Source organism: Watersipora subatra, chromosome 7 (genome assembly GCF_963576615.1).
Source record: "Watersipora subatra chromosome 7, tzWatSuba1.1, whole genome shotgun sequence".
NCBI lineage: Eukaryota > Metazoa > Bryozoa > Gymnolaemata > Cheilostomatida > Watersiporidae > Watersipora > Watersipora subatra.
In genome coordinates, this window is record NC_088714.1 from 44,489,381 (window position 1) to 44,512,586 (window position 23,206).

The following is a 23,206-nucleotide window of genomic DNA, read 5'->3' on the forward strand; positions in this document are numbered from 1 at the left end:
CTTTTTGTGACATAATCTTGAGTGAAACATCTAAATCACCACAGAGCTGAAAAACATGCATAATAGCATTGGATCGTTAGAGAACTTCAATTCATCTAAAAGTTTGAGGAACGTTTTAAATGATTTTGTTCTGCTTAACTGTTATGGTAGGTCTCATTTCGAGTTTTTTATCTGTAGTGTCAGATTTTTTTGGCAAACAATTTTTTGTTTTCACTGACTTTTGCTATTAAGACTGTTTACTCCTTTTAATCTTTGTCTTTTTCCTTCGTTCTAAATTTTTTTCTTCTGTTTGATCATTTTTTACATTGTGATGCAAAACTGTTATAATTTGGTTGTTGGAAATTGATGAATTCTTATGGATTTACACAGATAGTTGCATTGTTTTTGCAAGATTCAAAGTTAACTTTAGCAGTTGCAACTACTAGATGATTTTTACCGATTAAATGCTTTCAAAATAGATAATAAAAATGTTGCTTGTTTTTTCTGTTAAACATATTTAAAGATTGTATGATGCAAAAATGTATACTGTAAAACCTCTAATTCAACGCCATGGTACTCTATTTTTCAGCCCTTGTTTATAGTGGCGATCAATTGAAAGAGGCGTTCAAATAGAGGCTGGCGTTGTATTTTTCAAACAGTTTCTTAGAATTTCGAAAAGATCAACATAGCCCTTTTAAGGGCGTAACGAATGTCACCTATATTTTGCCCTCTTTTTCTGGTGTTGCGATATTAAACCTTTTGGATGCAATAAATCTGCTAAATTACCTCCAAATCGTCAATGATCTCTTAATAAATATGCATTGAGATACTGAGAAATATTTCTATGAATTGATATCTATTGCTTGCAATTAACCTACGATGGTATTGCAGCCTATGTCCTGCTATGCAATTAATTAGAGATTTCAATTTTTATTTCATTCTAAATTTGAAGACATATTTTTATTTTGTATTTTTATTTACCAATGTTGCATAAAAACTTATTGCACTCGTTAATATGTTTGCTACACTTTGCAGCCAAAACTAGCTTTTTACGTGCAATAGAAGAGGAGTTATGAGCATTGATCCATTGTAAGCCGTGTTAGGATAACTGCAAGGATGCTATTAAATAATATGCTATAAATCTACAAATTTATAAGCTAAATAATGCTAATCTATCAAATGCTACTAATCTATATTTATGAAAAAATGACATAAACGAACCATGCTTATATTGCATGCAGAAACAAAAAATACCGTTTTTAAAACAAAAATATTTGCATCATTTGCTTGGATAGCTGCGTTCTGATTGTTGCTTTCTATGGAACGAACATCCACTGGTTGTCCAATACCTTCTAAATGTCTTTTGACATCAATTCTTTTTCTGCAATGCATAACTAGTCGATATTAGCGTTCAAATCTATTTTTGGCAGAACGAAACTTTTACTTGTTGCATTTAGCACAAATGCAATGCATAAAGGTTTTGCTCGCTAAACGTAACCTTGCATCATTGCAAATTTAAACCGTTTTATATACACATACTTCGAAGTATCAAGACCCCGTTTAACTAAGAATTATTATTAGTTTGACACAGCTATTAACTATTTCTATGGTGTTGTTTTCAAATTTTTATTAAAAAACAAGCTAAAAAGCTTTAGCGTGACAACGAAGGAATTGAATGTTACTGATGTAAACGATTCATTATTAATACAATTTTACGGACAGTTTTTTACTGATCCTTTGATATTATGGGTTCATAAAGATCAAAGATTGTCAAAGTGGCGTCCAAATGGAAATGGCTTTCAAGTATTTTTCAACCCATCTCTCATAGTGGCTGTCAAATAGAGGTAGGGTTCAAATAGAGGTGGCATTCAATTAGAGGTTTTACGGTATTATCATTAGTAAATTAATGATATCGTTTTGAGACGAGTGATAGACAATGTTTAGCTATTTTTTACGATAGTTACCTCAAGTTACAGATGGAAGTTATATACAGCTGTTAATCTCTTGTTAATATAAAGGTAGTGACCTTGCTTCTTATATTTAGGGAGGATTACGAAATGGCTACAACCACTAGTCCAGCATCTCATGCGACTGGTGAGAAGCTTGCAAAAAAACCTCCAGGGGATGTTTTGGTACAGCTGGATAAAACTCTTGACAGAAACAAAGCTTCGGAGAGAAAACGTAAGTGCACCAAATTTGTCTATACAAGTGTTGGATCAGCATTTATTTTTGACATCATCGGGGTCGCGTAAGTTTACCCAATTTGTTTATACAAGTGTTGAGTCAGCATTTGTTTCTGACATCATTGGAGTAGGGATGCTGAATTTGTTTATACAAGTGTTGAGTCAGCATTTGTTTCTGACATTGGAGTAGGGATGCTGAATTTGTTTGTACAAGTGTTGAGTCAGCATTTGTTTCTGACATCATTGGAGTAGGGATGCTGAATTTGTTTATACAAGTGTTGAGTCAGCATTTGTTTCTGACATCATTGGAGTAGGGATGCTGAATTTGTTTATACAAGTGTTGAGTCAGCATTTGTTTCTGACATCATTGGAGTAGGGATGCTGAATTTGTTTATACAAGTGTTGAGTCAGCATTTGTTTCTGACATCATTGGAGTAGGGATGCTGAATTTGTTTATACAAGTGTTGAGTCAGCATTTGTTTCTGACATCATTGGAGTAGGGATGCTGAATTTGTTTATACAAGTGTTGAGTCAGCATTTGTTTCTGACATCATTGGAGTAGGGATGCTGAATTTGTTTATACAAGTGTTGAGTCAGCATTTGTTTCTGACATCATTGGAGTAGGGATGCTGAATTTGTTTATACAAGTGTTGAGTCAGCATTTGTTTCTGACATCATTGGAGTAGGGATGCTGAATTTGTTTATACAAGTGTTGAGTCAGCATTTGTTTCTGACATCATTGGAGTAGGGATGCTGAATTTGTTTATACAAGTGTTGAGTCAGCATTTGTTTCTGACATCATTGGAGTAGGGATGCTGAATTTGTTTATACAAGTGTTGAGTCAGCATTTGTTTCTGACATCATTGGAGTAGGGATGCTGAATTTGTTTATACAAGTGTTGAGTCAGCATTTGTTTCTGACATCATTAAAGTAAGGATGCTGAATTTGTTTAACACAGTTTAAAAAAGGATTTTTAAATCGAACTCCCAACACGAGTTTACATCAATATATGAAGAATGACTATAGGTAGTTTCAGTATGTCCTGCAGCTGTGACAGCTTACTGATAATTAAAACTAGGTGTGGAGTTGAACTGTTGGATGTGTGCTGAACATGAGCAGTTCTTCAGTTTAATGACTATCTGTTGTCCATAGAAGAGCAATCAGCAAACAGTGAAACTAATGTCTACTGTAGTAAGTGACATTTACTGTAGTGCATGGTATTTACTGTAGTGAATAACATTAACTGTAGTGAATGACCTTCACTCTAGTGAATGACATCTACTATAGTGAATAACATCTACTATAGTGAATAACATCTACTCTAGTGAATGACATCTACTATAGTGAATGACATCTACTATAGTGAATAACATCTACTATAGTGAATAACATCTACTGTAGTGAATAACATCTACTATAGTGAATGGCATCTACTATAGTGAATAACATCTACTGTAGTGAAGACATCTACTGTAGTGAATAACATCTACTATAGTGAATAGCATCTACTGTAGTGAAGACACCTACTTTAGTGAATGACATCTACTGTAGTGAATGACATCTACTGTAGTGAATAACATCTACTCTAGTGAATGACATCTACTATAGTGAATAACATCTACTATAGTGAATAACATCTACTGTAGGGAATAACATCTACCATAGTGAATGACATCTACTGTAGTGAATGACATCTGCTATAGTGAATGACATCTACTGTAGTGAATGACATCTACTGTAGTGAATAACATCTACTGAAGTGAATGACATCTACTGTAGTGAATGTGATTTGTGATGGTGATTGTGAGTGACAAAACTGCTAGTGCTGTCAACTCGACAAGTGCCAACCTCTCTTGAATGAACCCTCACTCACTCATTATGTTAAGATTAAATTCATCTCCTATAGATAAGCGTTTGTTTTTTATTGGTTGCCTGTTATCTTGGTTTAATTTCTAGTTCATTAAAACTGAGCAATAAAACTGAATTCATAAAGTTATTATAAGATATGTTTACATAGTGAATACGTTTTGAGTTGTTACGTCCCAATGCTATGAGTAGTAGTGTCGGTGTGTATCGCTTGAAAGAACTAGCAGTAAGCCTTGCTTACATCATACAGTCTGCAGGGGGTGTTCAAGAGGCTCAGAGACCAGATAGAGTTATGAAGTTTAGATAAAATTGGTCAAAAATGTGAAAACGCAAAGCGTGTACGCAAACTAACCGACACTCAGTGACAAACTGGGATTTGTTCATAGTGATGATATTATTGGAATTATTCTATTGCTGGCAAATTGCTCATACCACATTAATTCAATTCTAAATTTTTGCATACCGCACTCGCGTAACACATTATATTTTACATATATATATATTTGGTTTGATTCTAATCAAAATTTACTTTCGCATGCGCTTCAAGTCAAGTAAGAATTGAAGGCCTACAAAGTTTCTACAAAAAAACTTATAAATAAATGACTAGAAACATTTGTTCTATCGTACCGTATGTTGATGTTTACAGAAATAAGCAATTGAATTTTTGTTTAACCTGATTCAAATCTCCATTCTCCCTCATCCCAGTTTACAATCCAACTGAACTCCAAAAGAAGTTTTCCAGTTTATCTGTTTCTGTTAACGTCACGGAAAATTCTGCTTCACAGCTTTACTAGCGTATAGGGTCATGTTCTGGATATAGCATAAAAGTGCAATTGACATAAATAGTCACTATTTACAATGTTCATTTATGGGTGTTGACCACTTTTTCAAAGTCTGGGTGTTTATTCTGGTTGCCATTTTTATTGTCTGCTTTCGTTAAAAAATGGAGGGGGATCAGTGCAGCCCAAATCTTTTTTCTTATTATACTTTCATTTGTTAGTTTCACTTTAACTTGATTCGGTAGTTTCATTTTACCCTCGATCACTAGTTTCACATTTTGTTTGTGCATTAGTTTCACATTGCTTTTGTGTATTCGTTTATTTTTTTCTTGGTTTATTAGTTTCACTTTACCATCATTCGTTAGTTTCACTTTAACTTGATTCACTAGTTTCATTTTACCTTCAATCACTAGTTTCACGTTATGTTTGTTCATTAGTTTTACTTTATTTTCGTGTGTTAGTTTAGTTTTTCCTTGGTTTATTAGTTTCACTTTACCTTCATTCATTAGTTTCACGTTACCTTCACTCATCACTTTCACTTTACCTTTGTTCATTAGCTTCATATACGTACCTTGATTCATTAGTTTCACTTTACCTCCATTCATAAGCTTCACTTCGTCATTGTTCATTAGTTTCACTTTGCCTTTGTTCATTTGTTTCACATTATCTCTGTTCATTAGTCTCTCCTCACCATGATTAGTTCTAAGCAAATATGCTGGTATGATTATCAACTTTGCTAGTAGACACTTATGAAACTCATAAATGTGCTGGAGATAAACAAATGTTCCCACTTTTATATCTCACAGCCTTACCTGATATACGGAAGTCGAAGACAGCGATGGAAGTGGCTCATACGCACAACGACTTCCTGCCTGATGAGGTCATGATGGCCTTGACTCAACCCTCTGAGCTTGTCTCTAAAACTCTCATTCCAACACGGGAAAAGGCCTTGGCGATCAGCACTGTAAGACAATATGTTTCCTTCCCCATAGCATGCAGACTGGAGTAAAAAATATATAGAATAGAATGTATAGATCTAGAAAAAGGTTTAGCTGCATTCTTGAAACAATTTGTTATCATTTTTCTTTATTTTTATGCTCGTATCTAGCTTTATTCCGCTTTTAGTATTTGTTGCTGTTCATAGACATGAATAACTGACGATGTAACACCTGTCACAGCGATGTAACATCTGTTACATTGTTGTAACACCTGTCACAGCGATGTAACATCTGTTACAATGTTGTAACACCTGTCACAGTGATGTAACATCTGTTACATTGTTGTAACACCTGTCACAGTGATGTAACACCTGTCACAGTGATGTAACACCTGTCACAGCAATGTAACATCTGTTACAATGTAGTAACACCTGTCACAGTGATGTAACATCTGTTACATTGTTGTAACACCTGTCACAGTGATGTAACATCTGTTACATTGTTGTAACACCTGTCACAGTGATGTAACATCTGTTACATTGTTGTAACACCTGTCACAGTGATGTAACATCTGTTACATTGTTGTAACACCTGTCACAGTGATGTAACACCTGTCACAGTGATGTAACACCTGTCACAGCAATGTAACATCTGTTACAATGTAGTAACACCTGTCACAGTGATGTAACATCTGTTACATTGTTGTAACACCTGTCACAGTGATGTAACATCTGTTACATTGTTGTAACACCTGTCACAGTGATGTAACATCTGTTACATTGTTGTAACACCTGTCACAGTGAAGTAACACCTGTCACAGCGATGTAACATCTGTTACAATGTTGTAACACCTGTCACAGTGATGTAACATTTGTTACATTGTTGTAACACCTGTCACAGTGATGTAACATCTGTTACATTGTTGTAACACCTGTCACAGTGATGTAACATTTGTTACATTGTTGTAACACCTGTCACAGTGATGTAACATCTGTTACATTGTTGTAACACTTGTCACAGTGATGTAACACCTGTCACAGCGATGTAACACGTGGCACAGCGATGTAACACCAGTCACATTGGTGTAACACCTGTCACAGTGATGTAACACCTTTCACAGTGATGTAACGTCTGTTACATTGTTGTAACACCTGTCACAGTGATGTAACATCTGTCACAGCGATGTAACACATGGCACAGCAATGTAACACCAGTCACATTGGTGTAACATCTGTCACAGTGATGTAACACCTGTCACAGTGATGTAACACTTGTCAAAGTGATGTAACACCTGTCACAGTGATGTCAGAGATAGACACTGTACATTCAGCTGAAGGGATTTCCCATAACTGTCTACCTTATTGCGAAACTTTTAGGATTGGAAGGTTACTCATGATGTATATTAAATCTAAGAAAAGTTTGACTGTTTAGTGTTTAGTATCACACATCGAATAATTACTAAAACAAGAGATAATTTCAGCTACTAGTCTGTATGCTTCAACATATCTAGTACTTTTAAAATGTAAAAATGTGTAGGTCAAGTCCTTTAATCACATAGATATGTTTTTGCCTAATGACACCCTGCGGTAACAAGTTGAAACTATGTTCATTACACAACTTGTATCGGTTCTGACATAGCAGTCACATAAGGTAAAAAAATTACAATGAAATTGTGCTGTTCAATATATATAAAGACTTGTTCGCTCTTTTTTTCATTGTTACAGTGCCAAAGACAATTCTCAATTTTCTATTTTTTGACTACCTGTTGATCATTTGTACACTCAGTCACGAAGCCACTACTTTAATTTGCAAAAAAAAGCACTTAGTAAACAGATAAAAATTTTATCTATTATAACGCATACTAATAACTAGTTAAGTTTGCAAGTAGCCTTTGATCAAAAATGGCCTTTGGTTTCTGTTACCTTTACATTTTTCCATTACTAAAACTGAAGTTAACTAATTTCCTTGTTTCTATACTCGGTCAAGGTCCTTATCGTAAAATGTAAGGCTCAGGAGTTTGCAGATAGATTCAAGCAAAAGCATGAGTGTGAGAGTACGTGAACTTGATAACTGTCTCTGTATCTCGTTAAGGCTGCCAGCAGAAAACCACCTGCAAATGTCTGGAATCACAAAAGTCGTAGAGACAAGCTGAAGCACTTGACTGATCAGGCTGTCTGTTTCTGTGGCGCTGGAAGGTAATATTATCATTTTCCATACAAACATCCGTTTTTCTGCTTCGCTACGTATTGCGGAACGCAGTACCATACTTCGGTACCTTACTCGTTATTATTGGCTAAAATGAAAACAACAAATTCTTTACATTGAACTTTATGTTTTCTTCAGGCGAGATAATCGAGAAAAAATGACCGTACAAATTATCAATGACAGCGCTATGTGTACATTAGCCTGGCCACCCCAAGTGCAGAGCCTAGTTGGCAGTGAGCAGGGTGTGGCTCACATTAATAAAAAACGTCACTGCAACTTAAAGGAAAAAGAGAAAAAACAGCGCAACACGCACAGATTTTTCCAGTCTTGACTGCAAATGCTGCATCAAGACCATCCTAAGTAGATTAGTATTTCTACAGCTAATAGCCCAAAGTTATTGGTTTAAATAAAAGCAACACATTCATTTATAACATAGTCAAATAACTATAACATTTATAGTTAGTTGAGTGAACTAGAAGCTATTCACTTCCGGATAGTTCTGGTATTTTCTACAGCTTTATAGTAGCTAGGGTTCTATAACACTCATGCCTTTTCTATCTCTTACTCTATCCTACTAACACTCATGCCTTTTCTATCTCTTAGTCTATCCTACTAACACTCATGCCTTTTCTATCTCTTAGTCTATCCTACTAACACTCATGCCTTTTCTATCTCTTAGTCTATCCTACTAACACATGCCTTTTCTATCCCTTAGTCTATCCTACTAACACTCATGCCTTTTCTATCTCTTAGTCTATCCTACTAACACTCATGCCTTTTCTATCCCTTAGTCTATCCTACTAACACTCATGCCTTTTCTATCTCTTAGTCTATCCTACTAACACTCATGCCTTTTCTATCCCTTAGTCTATCCTACTAACACTCATGCCTTTTCTATCTCTTAGTCTATCCTACTAACACTCATGCCTTTTCTATCCCTTAGTCTATCCTACTAACACTCATGCCTTTTCTATCCCTTAGTCTATCCTACTAACACTCATGCCTTTTCTATCTCTTAGTCTATCCTACTAACACTCATGCCTTTTCTATCCCTTAGTCTATCCTACTAACACTCATGCCTTTTCTATCTCTTAGTCTATCCTACTAACACTCATGCCTTTTCTATCTCTTAGTCTATCCTACTAACACATGCCTTTTCTATCCCTTAGTCTATCCTACTAACACTCATGCCTTTTCTATCTCTTAGTCTATCCTACTAACACTCATGCCTTTTCTATCCCTTAGTCTATCCTACTAACACTCATGCCTTTTCTATCTCTTAGTCTATCCTACTAACACTCATGCCTTTTCTATCCCTTAGTCTATCCTACTAACACTCATGCCTTTTCTATCTCTTAGTCTATCCTACTAACACTCATGCCTTTTCTATCCCTTAGTCTATCCTACTAACACTCATGCCTTTTCTATCTCTTAGTCTATCCTACTAACACTCATGCCTTTTCTATCCCTTAGTCTATCCTACTAACACTCATGCCTTTTCTATCTCTTAGTCTATCCTACTAACACTCATGCCTTTTCTATCTCTTAGTCTATCCTACTAACACTCATGCCTTTTCTATCTCTTAGTCTATCCTACTAACACATGCCTTTTCTATCCCTTAGTCTATCCTACTAACACTCATGCCTTTTCTATCTCTTAGTCTATCCTACTAACACTCATGCCTTTTCTATCCCTTAGTCTATCCTACTAACACTCATGCCTTTTCTATCTCTTAGTCTATCCTACTAACACTCATGCCTTTTCTATCCCTTAGTCTATCCTACTAACACTCATGCCTTTTCTATCCCTTAGTCTATCCTACTAACACTCATGCCTTTTCTATCCCTTAGTCTATCCTACTAACACTCATGCCTTTTCTATCTCTTAGTCTATCCTACTAACACTCATGCCTTTTCTATCCCTTAGTCTATCCTACTAACACTCATGCCTTTTCTATCTCTTAGTCTATCCTACTAACACTCATGCCTTTTCTATCCCTTAGTCTATCCTACTAACACTCATGCCTTTTCTATCTCTTAGTCTATCCTACTAACACTCATGCCTTTTCTATCCCTTAGTCTATCCTACTAACACTCATGCCTTTTCTATCTCTTAGTCTATCCTACTAACACGAAAGCTTTTATTTAAAAATGAACTTGCGCCAAGTTTTAGTAGATTTTATCAGAAAGTATCAGTATTTTTCATTATTTGTGATTGTTTTTGATGTTTGAGGTGATCTGCCTGCCAGGGTGTTTTAAGATTAAAATCGGCAAAACTTGATCGCGATTCAAACGCTCAGAAGAAAAATACATGTCAAAATGACATCATTAGTTGCGCAGCTGCCTGTCTCTCTTGTTGTTGATATCGGCTATTGCTATCAAGCTGCAGCATTACACGTCTCTATTCTGTCAGTCTCTTTGCCAAAATGCAACTATAGACATCATAATTGCACTTAGGCTATAATCTGAGCGTTCAAAGCAATGATCTCACTCAAACTATTATATATCTGAACTGGGTAGGTCTACATCTACAAATATTACATCAAATTGAAGATTGTTGTCTTAGCTTTATATTGATATTATTTTCATTTGCATCACTTCAATTGTGTAAGTTCACCTTTAAATTAAATTGATAAAACTTAACCTAGAACTGTTTTCACTCATCTTTGAACAACTTGATTTCAAATAGAAACACTATGTACTATTGTAGCTTGGAAAATGGATTGATAGCTTTAATAATCCTTCTTATCTAAAGAAAAACAGACGCATATGTCACATACTTACCATTGCATTATTAGTTTATTTTTTACCAAGTTTCACAGAAACTTTCTGCATTTGATTCATAAAGACACGCCTTACATTATATTTGTCCTAAGGAAACATCTCTTTACCGCACCATGATTATCTTTATTGGTTCTTTAGAAACATTTAAAAAAATTCCATTAAAAAGCATTTATTTTTTGTTCTATAGAGACATTTCGTTTCTTTATGACGTACCGGCTCCAGAAGAAGTAAAACCTACTCCGATAATAAAAAAGGATGCATCTATGCCACGGGATGCAGCACCTATGAAGAAACCTTTAGAACTGGCAGACTCTCTCGTGCCTGATGAGTATCACATTGTCAAGAACAAAGGGGTGCTTGGACTAGAGTATTATGACAGGTAGAGTTCCTGTACATCATTGTTTACTTTGACAGCAGCCGGGCTGGCAGCGTGGTAAATGCTCAGCTATTTGGTATTTATCTCTTGCAGAGTCAGCATGGTACGATCTTGTTAGACCACTAAAAATCTTACTATACTAAACTCTGCCAAAACTACATATAAATTATTGAGTAATAGGCTTATCTTGGTATTTATATACATTTGTATTTAACCTACCACATGTGATAAACATCGTTTTGTATTCCCTGACACCAACATACTACATCCACCATCGTATGTTTTAGTTTATGAACTTTCTGTTACAACCTTCAATGCACTATCCCAACTCATCCTCAGTACTATTAGATTACCAACTTTTAAAACGCTTTCATTCAATTCACTCAATAATTCCTGATTTCTGTCATCTTTTTGTTTTGGTATGTAACAAAAAACATCATTTTGTTGATGACTACTAATGGCAATAAAAAGTTATATAAGCAGTAAGAATTCTTTTCAATCATTTTTTGATATTTGAAGTGAGGTTTTATAATTTTCTGAACAAAGCCATTGTTTTATTTTCATCTTATAATTTCAGGCAGAATTGTTGGGTGATTGTTCGCTCATCCAAGATATTTTTGCTTTATAAAGTGTCATTCCAGAGTGGGCAGTATCACCACTTTACACTATTGGTAGTATTCGGAGTTGTCACACTGTTCAGATGAACTAGAATTTCACCTCAAATAAAAAGTGATCCAACTCACTAACTTGTAAATAATTTTTTGGAGTTTTTACTTAGCTCCCTTTTTAAAGGCCTATAACCATTGTATTTCTATGCTTCAAATAGGTTCGGAGTTGCCCACTGCCAACAAATTCGCACCTTACAGTTTCAACAATTCATAGTTGAACTACATAGATCTTTTCAAGATTTGCGATGTGTCACAGTGAATGCCCTCACACAAATTTAGTGAAGCTAAATGGTGTTGGATGCATTCGGATTTTACCGTTTCTATGATTCAGAGTGGAAACAACTCCAAATTCTTTTTGACCATGGAAACACAGTGTATTGCAAGAGCGGTACAACAATGTCTAATAGTCTCTATATTTCTCCCTCATTCCAATCTCCTTCCTGTTTAAGGTTTCTTACTAACTTTGTATCTAATACAATATTAAGTTGAAATATAAACTTAGCGGCTTGCTGATATCTCCTCTTTAGTGTTAACAAGTACTACAATGTACTAGTACAGAAAGGTGCCAAGAAGTTGCGCTATCATGAAGAGTGAGTACAGCAGACAAACTGACTCAGTCAGCTAGTCACAAGTTTTGCTCCTGTTATGCCTGCTGTTTCTGCTCAGACAGCTGTTCTTTGTTGCATGTTTACTCCGCTGTCATCTATTATTGTGTTCCCTTATCAAGCAGTCGCTAGAGCTCTGTTAAGCTATTCCAAGCCAAAGTTATTTTTAGCATAGATTTGTATGATTGTGTCGATGACATGTATGATGCAATGTAGTATTGTATCCACAAAGTGTCAAAAGGTCTGACTGACACATGCATGTAGCACAAAGATTTCAGCTAATTTCTGCTATTGGGTAGTCAGGTTAAATTGACACTAGCAATCATTCACTATGTTTCCATGGTGCGCAGTACTGCGAAGCAGCCCCCTCCAAAGTCGAGGGGATTTTACGTTTCCATGCTGCGCAGTGGTTTTCAGCAAATTAGCCAGAGAAGAGAAATTGTATAAATCGAATCGCCTGATGGAGAAATAGAATCGATCATGGATACCGAACATTATAAACGGTCTTTTTATGATTCTGTCGTCATTATACTTTTATTTACAATACACATTCACAAGGTTTTACAAACCTTAACACACTTTTTACAAAGTAATATATTTTTAACAAGTATTTTTAAGTAATATATTATTTAAACGTTAATTTAGGACTTGCCACCTATTTTTCGAAAAATGTTGGCTTCGATAACAAAGTCCAGGAAAGTAATCACCTCATCATCCTCGTGAATGCAGACCATAATTAAATTTAGGTGAAAGAAGATCGGAAGAATAGAAAAAACCAAGATTAGCAGGACAACCTTTGTACTAGTTTATGGCCCTCGAAGAATTCGTCTCCACGACATGAGAGCTATGCGCAGCCACTGCGCAGTCGCCGTTTCCTTGCTGCGAATTTTCACTGGCTTCGCACTGATCAGTGCGCAGTGATTTCAGTGCGAAGACGCCGTTTCCATGATTCGGAGATAGCGCAACTCCGAAGCACTGCGCATCATGGAAACATAGTGATTGAGCACTACATGTGGGGTCTCTGACAGTAATGGATGCACATACTATTAAAAACATCAAAGAAATGTGACTCACACTTATATACAGAGACTCAGGTATAGATCATAAAGGTTTGCGGTCAAGTTAACCTTGACACTAACAGCTATACATATAAATAGCGTTGATGGTAAATGCAATGTGCATGGGCTGTAGGGAAGTAGATACAATTCATAAGAAAAACAATGTTAGTTGTAAAACTGGCGTAATTATAGACGAGCTGTGCAGCCCTATTGCAATATGAATGTTTCTGGTAGGGGGAGGGGAGTGGGACCAGCCGTGTGAAATTGCTAGATATAATTGTTAAAACTCAACCACAGACATCAGAGCATCAGGTATATTTATTTCGGGGTTATTATAGTCAAGCTGGTTAAAATTATTGCAGTAATATATGGTGGGTATCCCTTACAATGAGCTCACATGTCAAATCTATTGTATACAGACTGTGTGGAAGAGAAAACATAGGTTTTCATTTATGGTGTGTTTTTAGTGATTACACAACACAGCCTGAGGACCATGAGGCACATCTTACAGTCTTCCCATCCATGTGAGTTGTTAAACTTGCAGTGTTCTTCTCTCGGTCTCAGTAAAAATAGAATATTGGAGTTCGGTTTTCATACAAAAGCATATTAAAAATGTATTGCTATCGCTCGTTCTCCCCTTATGACTGAATACCCTTGTCTTTATAGGTTGTCAGACAATTTTCATCAACACTCTTGATTACCTGACATGCATGTGCATATCTACGTTATCCGCTAAGCTTAAGCGTTTCTCGATATCTGACTGACCTGCGCTGCAAGTGTTTGCTGGTTTCACTGATATACAGAGCATGTGTCTATATATTTCATAAATACACATAGCAAATGTTTAGATATGTCACTGAAAGGCATAGCAGGTGTCTACATGTGTCTCTGATATATGTTTATAACTGATGTCTGCATATGCATGCCACAGACACACATAGTAAGCGCCATAGAGTTATCTCCCCCTAGAGTGATAACTACACGAGCGTTTTCGGTGCCAACAAGGAGATAACAACTAGATGCCAACTAGATCAATAACATCAGCCATGAGAAGGGTTAAACAAGGATCATGAATTTCCAGTTAAAATAGTAATTAATGCTCATATTAAAGAAATGATGATTATAGTTTATTACTCTAATATATGCTTATTATTTAAAGCAATTCAATACCTACAAGGGATCGCTAAACATATTATGGAAATGTTTACTTTTCCATATCCATTTCCATAAACATAAATATTTCCATAATTTTAGGGGAATGGATATGGAAATTTTATTTTAGAAATATGGAAATGGTATGGAAATGGAAATAATATGAAAGTAAATTTTGGAAATGCTATGGAAATGGAAATAATATGGAAATGAAGTAGGGAAATGTTATGGAAATGGAAATAATATGAAAATGAATTATGGAAATGTTATGGAAGTACTATGGAAATGAAGTAGGGAAATGTTATGGAAATGGAAATAATATGGAAATGAATTATGGAAATGGAAATAATATGGAAATGAATTATGGAAATGTTATGGAAATGGAATTAATATGGAAATAAATTATGGAAATTTTATGGAAATGGAAAGGAATTATGGAAATGGAAATAATATGGAAATGAATTATGGAAATGTTATGGAAATGGAAGTAGTATGGAAATGAATTATGTAAATGGAAATTGTGACATACGCGTAATCCTGATACCTACATGACTTGCAAAGGCACTGAATAGATAGTGTTAAGTATGTGAGTTAATGCAATCAGTTACTTATAGATAAGATAGATAGTCATACTGGGGTTGTATTGCATTGGTGTGATGGGAAGCTAATCGATTGCCATCAACTATGAGCTAGCTGTACAACCTGAGTTGCCCGAGTAATAAAAAAGTCTTGGGGCAGAAAATTTATGTTTATATAACATTTTCCATTTTAACTTTTAAACTTCATATCATAAGAAAATATTTTTAAGCAGTTCGAATGAATTAAAAGGAAAAAGAAAACAACTGTAAAGGTTTTCAAGCTTTTTCAAACAGCTACAACTTTTAAATTTCATATCATGAAAGAAGTTTTTTGTTGAAATGAATTAGGAAGAAAAATGAAACTGCAAATGTGTTTAAATGTAAATGTGAAATAATTAGCAAGTAATGGCTAAATATAATCTGTTTAGCTATGATTACAATAAAAAATCATTTAATAAATAAAGTAATAAAAACGTCTCTTTTATTTTCAAATACTTATAATTTAGTATAATTTATTTTTATCTAACATATAACAACATTTGCCACTTTCAAACTTTTTGTTTGCTTACATCAAGCAAAGATGTCCACTAACTAGTGGACATCTTTGCTTTAAGCTAGTCTATGTATTTGATTGATATGTATCGAAATCTAATATTACATGCAAGGGCTGTTTATGGACTGTGGTGTCAATGAATCACTCTATCACCATACAATGTCAATACTTTCAGTTGATGGCAGTCGATTAGCTTCCCGTCACACCAATCTAATACAACCCCAGTATGACTATCTATCTTATTTATGAGTAACCAATGATATACAGCCCCCCATGTGTGGGGGCTGTATATCATTGGAGTAACTGATTGCATTAACTCACTTAACACTATCTATTCAGTGCCTTTGCAAGGCATGTAGGTATTGAATTGCTTTAAATAATAAGCATATGTTAGAGTAATAAACTATAATCATCATTTCTTTAATATGAGCAATAATTACTATCTTAACCGTGGAAATTCATGATCATTCTCATGGCTGATGTTATTGTTCTGTCAATCACTACGATTGACTAGTACAAAAAAGGGGCGTGGCCTAAACGCTCCTTGTTGGCACCGGAAACGCTCGTGTTGTTGAAGGCACAGTTATCACTTCAGGGGGGAGATAACTCTATGGTAAGCGCTATGTCACTGACAAGCATAGCAAGTGTCTACATTGGTCACTGACAAGCATAGCAAGTGTCATCTGTCACTCATAAATGTTTATAGCCAGTGTCTGTATGTACCACAGATGCACATAGTGTTTGCTTATGTAACTGACATTCGCTGTATGTATATTGCAGGAAACCTACAAGTCGCTACGAAGTGATAAGGTTGAAAGAAGTTATGGAAGAGATGATGGAAAAATCTGGAGTCAATGATGAAGCTTTGGAGTCAGTTGGTCCCACTCAGGTTAGTATGTACATGACAAGAGTTATATGAGTAGGTCTGACCGATGCTATTTGAATAGTTTTAGATAAGCCTTTTAGCTGACGAGTCCAACTAGTTGTAAACTTGTACAATTCAGCTAGCTGAACACTTCCTACTCAGAGAAATGGCATACCTAGAGCTTAGCTAAGTGAATAAAACTCAGTAATTAACCCTTGCCGTTCATATTGTTGCCTTGGTAGCTCTATGAGAGTATTTTGTCTGTAAATATTTTTGTGTGGATACTTCGTGAGCTATTTTTAGCTATTAAAAGTGTATAGATGTCTATTAAAAACTGTTGCTAATATAGCATTATTGTTGCTGCTATCTATTTTCTCTACCTTCTCAAAACATGATAGTTTGAGAAAAACTTCACTTATGGTCAGTCAAAAATACACTTTACTGCATTTCTATCAGGACTGCATGAAAAATATTGAACTATTTTCATCTTGATTTCATCTGTTTGTATAAGTCTAACTTACTACGACTGCTGGGTTCTGAGTTGAATATGGGGATATAGGTATAATGTGTTCTATGTAGGTGGGCTAGTGATGTAGATAAATTGTACTTTTTATTTTGAATTTGTTCTTCTGTAGAGTCTAGTTTTTCTATTAAGTTATATTTTGTTTACGCCAGTCTTCGCTGTCAGGACTTTTACTCCTTTCAACCTCCTTGTCTTTTTCTTCATTTTTGAAAATTTTTTCGTAATTGTATAATTTTCACAATTGTCATGCAATATACATACCATTATAATCCAGTTGTTTTAAATTGATGATTTCTTATGGACTTACTCAAATCATTGCATTGTCGAGATGCAAAATGAACTAGCCATTGCCACTGCTAGATAATTTCTAGCATTTCCATATTTTCAAAATAAATAATAAAAATGTTGTTGGCCTTCTTGACTTCAAGTTATCTAAAGATTATGGGACAAAGTACATTTATATTTGAATTATCAAGCCATGTTTATATTACACGATTACCATGATAATAATAAGTTAACAGAAAACAGATGTGGTGAATATAGACTTACTGCTTGTCTGTTACTATCTGGTTGAAGATTGACTCCTGCCAAGAATTAGCTATTGTGATATTTTAATGATATTGTTGTTATATTATAATAATGTCATATAACGTTATTAGGCTATATTATAATGATATTATTGTTATATTATAATAATAATAACATGATTTTGTATCTCAGATGCATAACCTGATAGAGTTGATCAAGAAGGAGCAGAAGATATACAATATCATCTTCCATGAACTGATACGACAATCAACCATAGAATGCACAGAGAGGGGAGAACTCCTAGCTGATATTCGACAAAAATACTCAGATCTTTTGAGTAAAGTTCCTCGACAAATTAGAGGGTAAGTATTTATGGCTCTGTAAACCTGTGACTATATAACCCTACGTTTCATGGAGATTTATTTACATCTGCTTGGCTCTATCCTTTTAAGACTGGGTCAGACCTGTATCGCATATGTTTTGAAATGTGTTGCTAGGTTACATGATGAAGTGATGGCACAGCGAGCTCTTGACAGACGACTCACAGAAGAGATGTTCAGATTTAAGGCTCAAATCCTAGCACTAACTAGGTAAAAGACTCTCAAGTGTCTATTTATTTCATTTATATGTCAACATTTAATTTGCTGATCTATTGAGAAATGCCATATTATATGCTGGTGTCTCCTGTGTCACTTGCTCTAATGTTGAAGCACCTGCTATAACGTGTTAGCTTTGGTCATAGCATGCTTTTATCTACTCTGACATCTCTTATGACATGATGTCATCTGTCATGTTTCTGTCATTAAGCACCTACCAACAATCATGAGATGTCAATATCTACAGTAAAATGCTAGGATCTTTTATGACTTGCTGGCATCTGTCATATCATTTTTCCATTTGCCCTGAAATTTAAGCATTCGGCATAACATCAGCGACCGATTATGGCATTTTGGTATTTTTGTCAAACACTGACGTCTCCTATGAGCTTGCACCTGTTATAAATTAGAAAAATTGGTTTGGCATTAAGACAACTGTTTCTAAAGATTGAAACTTGACTACAGCATGCTGGTATATGATGTTTACGCTGACAAGCTAATGCAAGGCGATGTCTTTTATAGCATGCTACATGTAGTACTGGCGGTGTAGAGATACCTGCTATAAACAGAAGAAATCTGTTATTATTATGTTGACTTGTGTTATAATCATTTCTTAATTTCTATAGCATGTCTGCATTGGCTCGCTGTCACATTGGTGCATCTACTATAACATAGTGCACTCTGTTAGTGATGTTTGCAAAAACCTTTTTGTGTGCTTTGATCCTGGTACGAAGTTAGGTGGAGTTCACAGACTGGGGAATTGTCGATACATTTTAGTGATTTGACAAGATGCTAAATCTGTTGGCAGCTTTTAAACAACATGGCAGCATATGACTTATAGTGTAGTTCACACTGCAAACTCTATTGCTTACTAGTACACTGGCAGTCTCATGTGCCATGAGAAGTTTTCAAGTGTAGTAGTTATGTGCACAATTATTCCAAGATTCAGCAGGACAGTCGAGTTGCGCAGATGATAGCCTGCCTGGCTGCTAGGCGGAATATTTGAGTTTTATTCGTGTGCTTTTTCCTAACTTATAAATGTGACTTTGGACAGACAGACATGACTCTTATTATAGTAAAGATTAATTTATTTTTAATGCTAAGTTTTGAAAGAATGCTACTCAGTATATTAGATTATCATAAACTATTCTATAGCCTTTGTTCCCTGTGAATTGTAAGTACTTACTCAATACGCTTGAGAAAACATCCATTTTATGAGATATGGCATGCTATTTTGAGTGCAGACTGTTGAAAATAACGATGCTAAAATGATATTTTTATTGTTGACACTATCTTACAGTGAGCTAACTGAGGTCAAAGAACACGACAAAATTGTAACCGAGCAAGCCAAAAGAGCGCAAGAAGACGTAAGTTCCAATAGACTAAGCAACCTGTGAGAACTATATGGGCATAGCCTCAGTTTCACAAAAACCAATGTGTGTCTATAATCAAAACTCCTGAACTTCAGCATATTGTTTCCTCAATTTTTGTTGCATTCTCTTGGCTCTCTGTATAGTAACATACAAATGCCTTCTTTGCACAGTTTACCTCACCCTTATTATATTCTAATTTTTTCTCCTAAAATGCTGTCTTTACGCTGGAGTTGATATTATCTAAATACAAATGGCAACTTCCTTCTCTGAATTCACCTTGATTACAGATAAAAACAGTCTGGACGTATTTGAATATATTAAACAGAAAGTGAAATACTTGTTTGTATCTCTGAGCATAGATGATACTCTTCAGTAACCTGTCATCATCTGTCACAATGGCTTATTGTAGTTGAGGTCAGCCCTGATTGAATCACAGAAAAATGCGAGCCTGCTGGGTGAGTACCATGACCTCTATGAGCTGCAGAGACAGAGACTTGAGAAGTTAGTCACAGTTCTTACTGCAGAGAAGGAGCTCTGGTCTACCGCCACCTACAGCCTGTCTATAAAGGTCTGTTGTCTATTAATATTGCATTTCATATTCACTTCAATTCAAAAGTACACAACTTTCATATGCGCTTTTAGCATTTCTTCAGAATTAGATGAAGTCTTTTACATTGATATTTGCCAACTTGAAGCTCTGAAAGTTTTGTGTGTGCATGTGGTAACATCATGTCATAAGTGTGTGCATGTGGTGACAGCATGTCATAGGTGTGTGCATGTGGTGACATTATGTCATAGGTGCGTGCATGTGGTGACATCATGTCATAGGTGTGGCGCGTGTGGTGACATCATGTCATAGGTGTGTGCATGTGGTGACATTATGTCATAATTATTGTATTTTACTGTATGATATGGTCATGGGTGCTATGGGGTAAAATACTATAGGAAGGTGATGTGTAACAATGGTATAATATGCTACGTATTATATGGTATAATGAGGATACTATATATGGAATGATGTAGTCAAGTATGGTATGATACACAAATGTGTGGAATCGGAAAATGCAGAATGATATACCATATGTAGGTTGTGCTATGGTATGATATGGTGAAATAATTATGCTATGGTATAGAATGATATAATACCTATTCAGAGGTAGGCTATGATATATTTTGTTATGGTGTCATAAGGTATTATGGTATGATATGGTGAGGTATGCTGTAGAATGGATGAACAGTGTGGATGTACTATGGTAAGGTATGGTATCTTGGAATATGTTATGGTATGAAATAATATGGTTTGGTATAAAATGGTATGGTATCAAAAAACATGCTATGGTAAAGAATGGCTTGCTACTATAGGTTATGCTACGGCATAAAATGGTATAGTATTTGGAGGTGAGCTATGGTATAGTTTGATATCATATAGTGAGTTATGATATAACATAAAAAGATACTATGTTTTATTTGATGGCATGGCATATTATACTATGGTACGAAATGTCCTGATGCTGTTTTCTACAGATTTCCGTTATATAGTAATGATATACTGCAAACTATGATACTAAATGCTATCATATGGAGTTGCATGATGTCATCTGTGAAGAAAAATGTGACATTTATTAGAATTTTTCTTGCTCTCAGAGTGTTTAAAAACATTAAACTGTGTACTCTTCTGTGTATATTAGGTGGTCGAAGAGGGCAACATGGTCACTGCCCGCAGAGCATACATAGCTGAGAAAGCCTGGTCTAAGCTTGCCCACCACTTTACTGTCTTGCTGAGTGATAAGGACACTGAGATGCTCACACGGCTTCAGGAGCACATGGAAAAGTGGCGGGACCTTATGGAGACCTTCCACATCGGAGTGAAGGAGATAGAAGATGAGGTCCGAGATGTGATCAAGGCTGTCAAAGGTCACATCCTTCGATGGATCGACGACTTCAAAAAGAACTGTCTGTGAGTTTCACATGTAAAAATATTATGTAGCACACATGTACATGAGTGTCGCTTGTTATAATATTCTGTAGCACACATGTACATGAGTGTCGCTTGTTATAATATTCTGTAGCACACATGTACATGAGTGTCGCTTGTTATAATATTCTGTAGCACACATGTACATGAGTGTCGCTTGTTATAATATTCTGTAGCACACATGTACATGAGTGTCACATGTAATAATATTGTGTAGCACATATGTACATGAATGTCACATGTAGTAATCTTCTGTAGCACACATGTACATGAGTGTCGCTTGTTATAATATTCTGTAGCACACATGTACATGAGTGTCACATGTAACAATATTCTGTAGCACACTTGTACATGAGTGTCACATGTAACAATATTCTGTAGCACACATGTACATGAGTGTCACATGTAATAATATTCTGTAGCACACATGTACATGAATGTCGCATGTAATAATATTCTGTAGCACACATGCACATGAATGTCGCATGTAATAATATTCTGTAGCACACATGTACATGAATGTCGCATGTAATAATATTCTGTAGCACACATGTACATGAATGTCGCATGTAATAATATTCTGTAGCACACATGTACATGAGTGTCACATGTAACAATATTCTGTAGCACACTTGTACATGAGTGTCACATGTAACAATATTCTGTAGCACACATGTACATGAATGTCGCATGTAACAATATTCTGTAGCACACATGTACATGAGTGTCACATGTAACAATATTCTGTAGCACACTTGTACATGAGTGTCACATGTAACAATATTCTGTAGCACACATGTACATGAGTGTCACATGTAACAATATTCTGTAGCACACATGTACATGAATGTCGCATGTAACAATATTCTGTAGCACACATGTACATGAGTGTCACATGTAATAATATTCTGTAGCACACATGTACATGAATGTCGCATGTAATAATATTCTGTAGCACACATGTACATGAATGTCGCATGTAATAATATTCTGTAGCACACATGTACATGAATGTCGCATGTAATAATATTCTGTAGCACACATGTACATGAATGTCGCATGTAATAATATTCTGTAGCACACATGTACATGAGTGTCACATGTAACAATATTCTGTAGCACACTTGTACATGAGTGTCACATGTAACAATATTCTGTAGCACACATGTACATGAATGTCGCATGTAACAATATTCTGTAGCACACTTGTACATGAGTGTCACATGTAACAATATTCTGTAGCACACATGTACATGAATGTCGCATGTAACAATATTCTGTAGCACACATGTACATGAATGTCGCATGTTATAATATTCTGTAGCACACATGTACATGAATGTCGCATGTAATAATATTCTGTAGCACACATGTACATGAGTGTCGCATGTTATAATATTCCAAAGCCCACTTGTAAATAACCTGCTACTATACTTTACTTTTATGTACCTAACTTACTACTATAACCTTCCATTATGTACTGGTTACGATATTTTTTAAAAGAGCCCCAAAACCACACATTACCAATAAAGTTTTTAATAAATAATCACATTGTAATCATCTTGTTTGTGGTTTTATTGCATATATGATTACAAAGCTTCAAACAAGCATCCTTTTAAATT

The 23,206-nt window shown here is 35.4% G+C and overlaps 1 protein-coding gene across 1 annotated transcript in view; it reads left to right on the forward strand.

The window, feature by feature from the left end:
• Positions 1-2,036: 2,036 nt before the first annotated feature.
• The window catches only part of LOC137399792 (axonemal dynein light chain domain-containing protein 1-like), a 53,830-nt gene continuing 32,660 nt past the window's right edge, over positions 2,037-23,206 (forward strand). The window contains exons 1-11 of the mRNA XM_068086017.1: positions 2,037-2,160; positions 5,614-5,771; positions 7,837-7,940; positions 10,922-11,113; positions 13,909-13,965; positions 16,505-16,613; positions 17,833-18,002; positions 18,138-18,230; positions 19,537-19,603; positions 20,019-20,177; positions 21,298-21,566. Of these exons, the coding sequence (XP_067942118.1) occupies positions 2,037-2,160; positions 5,614-5,771; positions 7,837-7,940; positions 10,922-11,113; positions 13,909-13,965; positions 16,505-16,613; positions 17,833-18,002; positions 18,138-18,230; positions 19,537-19,603; positions 20,019-20,177; positions 21,298-21,566 (1,502 nt within the window). The remainder of the gene's footprint in view (positions 2,161-5,613; positions 5,772-7,836; positions 7,941-10,921; positions 11,114-13,908; positions 13,966-16,504; positions 16,614-17,832; positions 18,003-18,137; positions 18,231-19,536; positions 19,604-20,018; positions 20,178-21,297; positions 21,567-23,206) is intronic.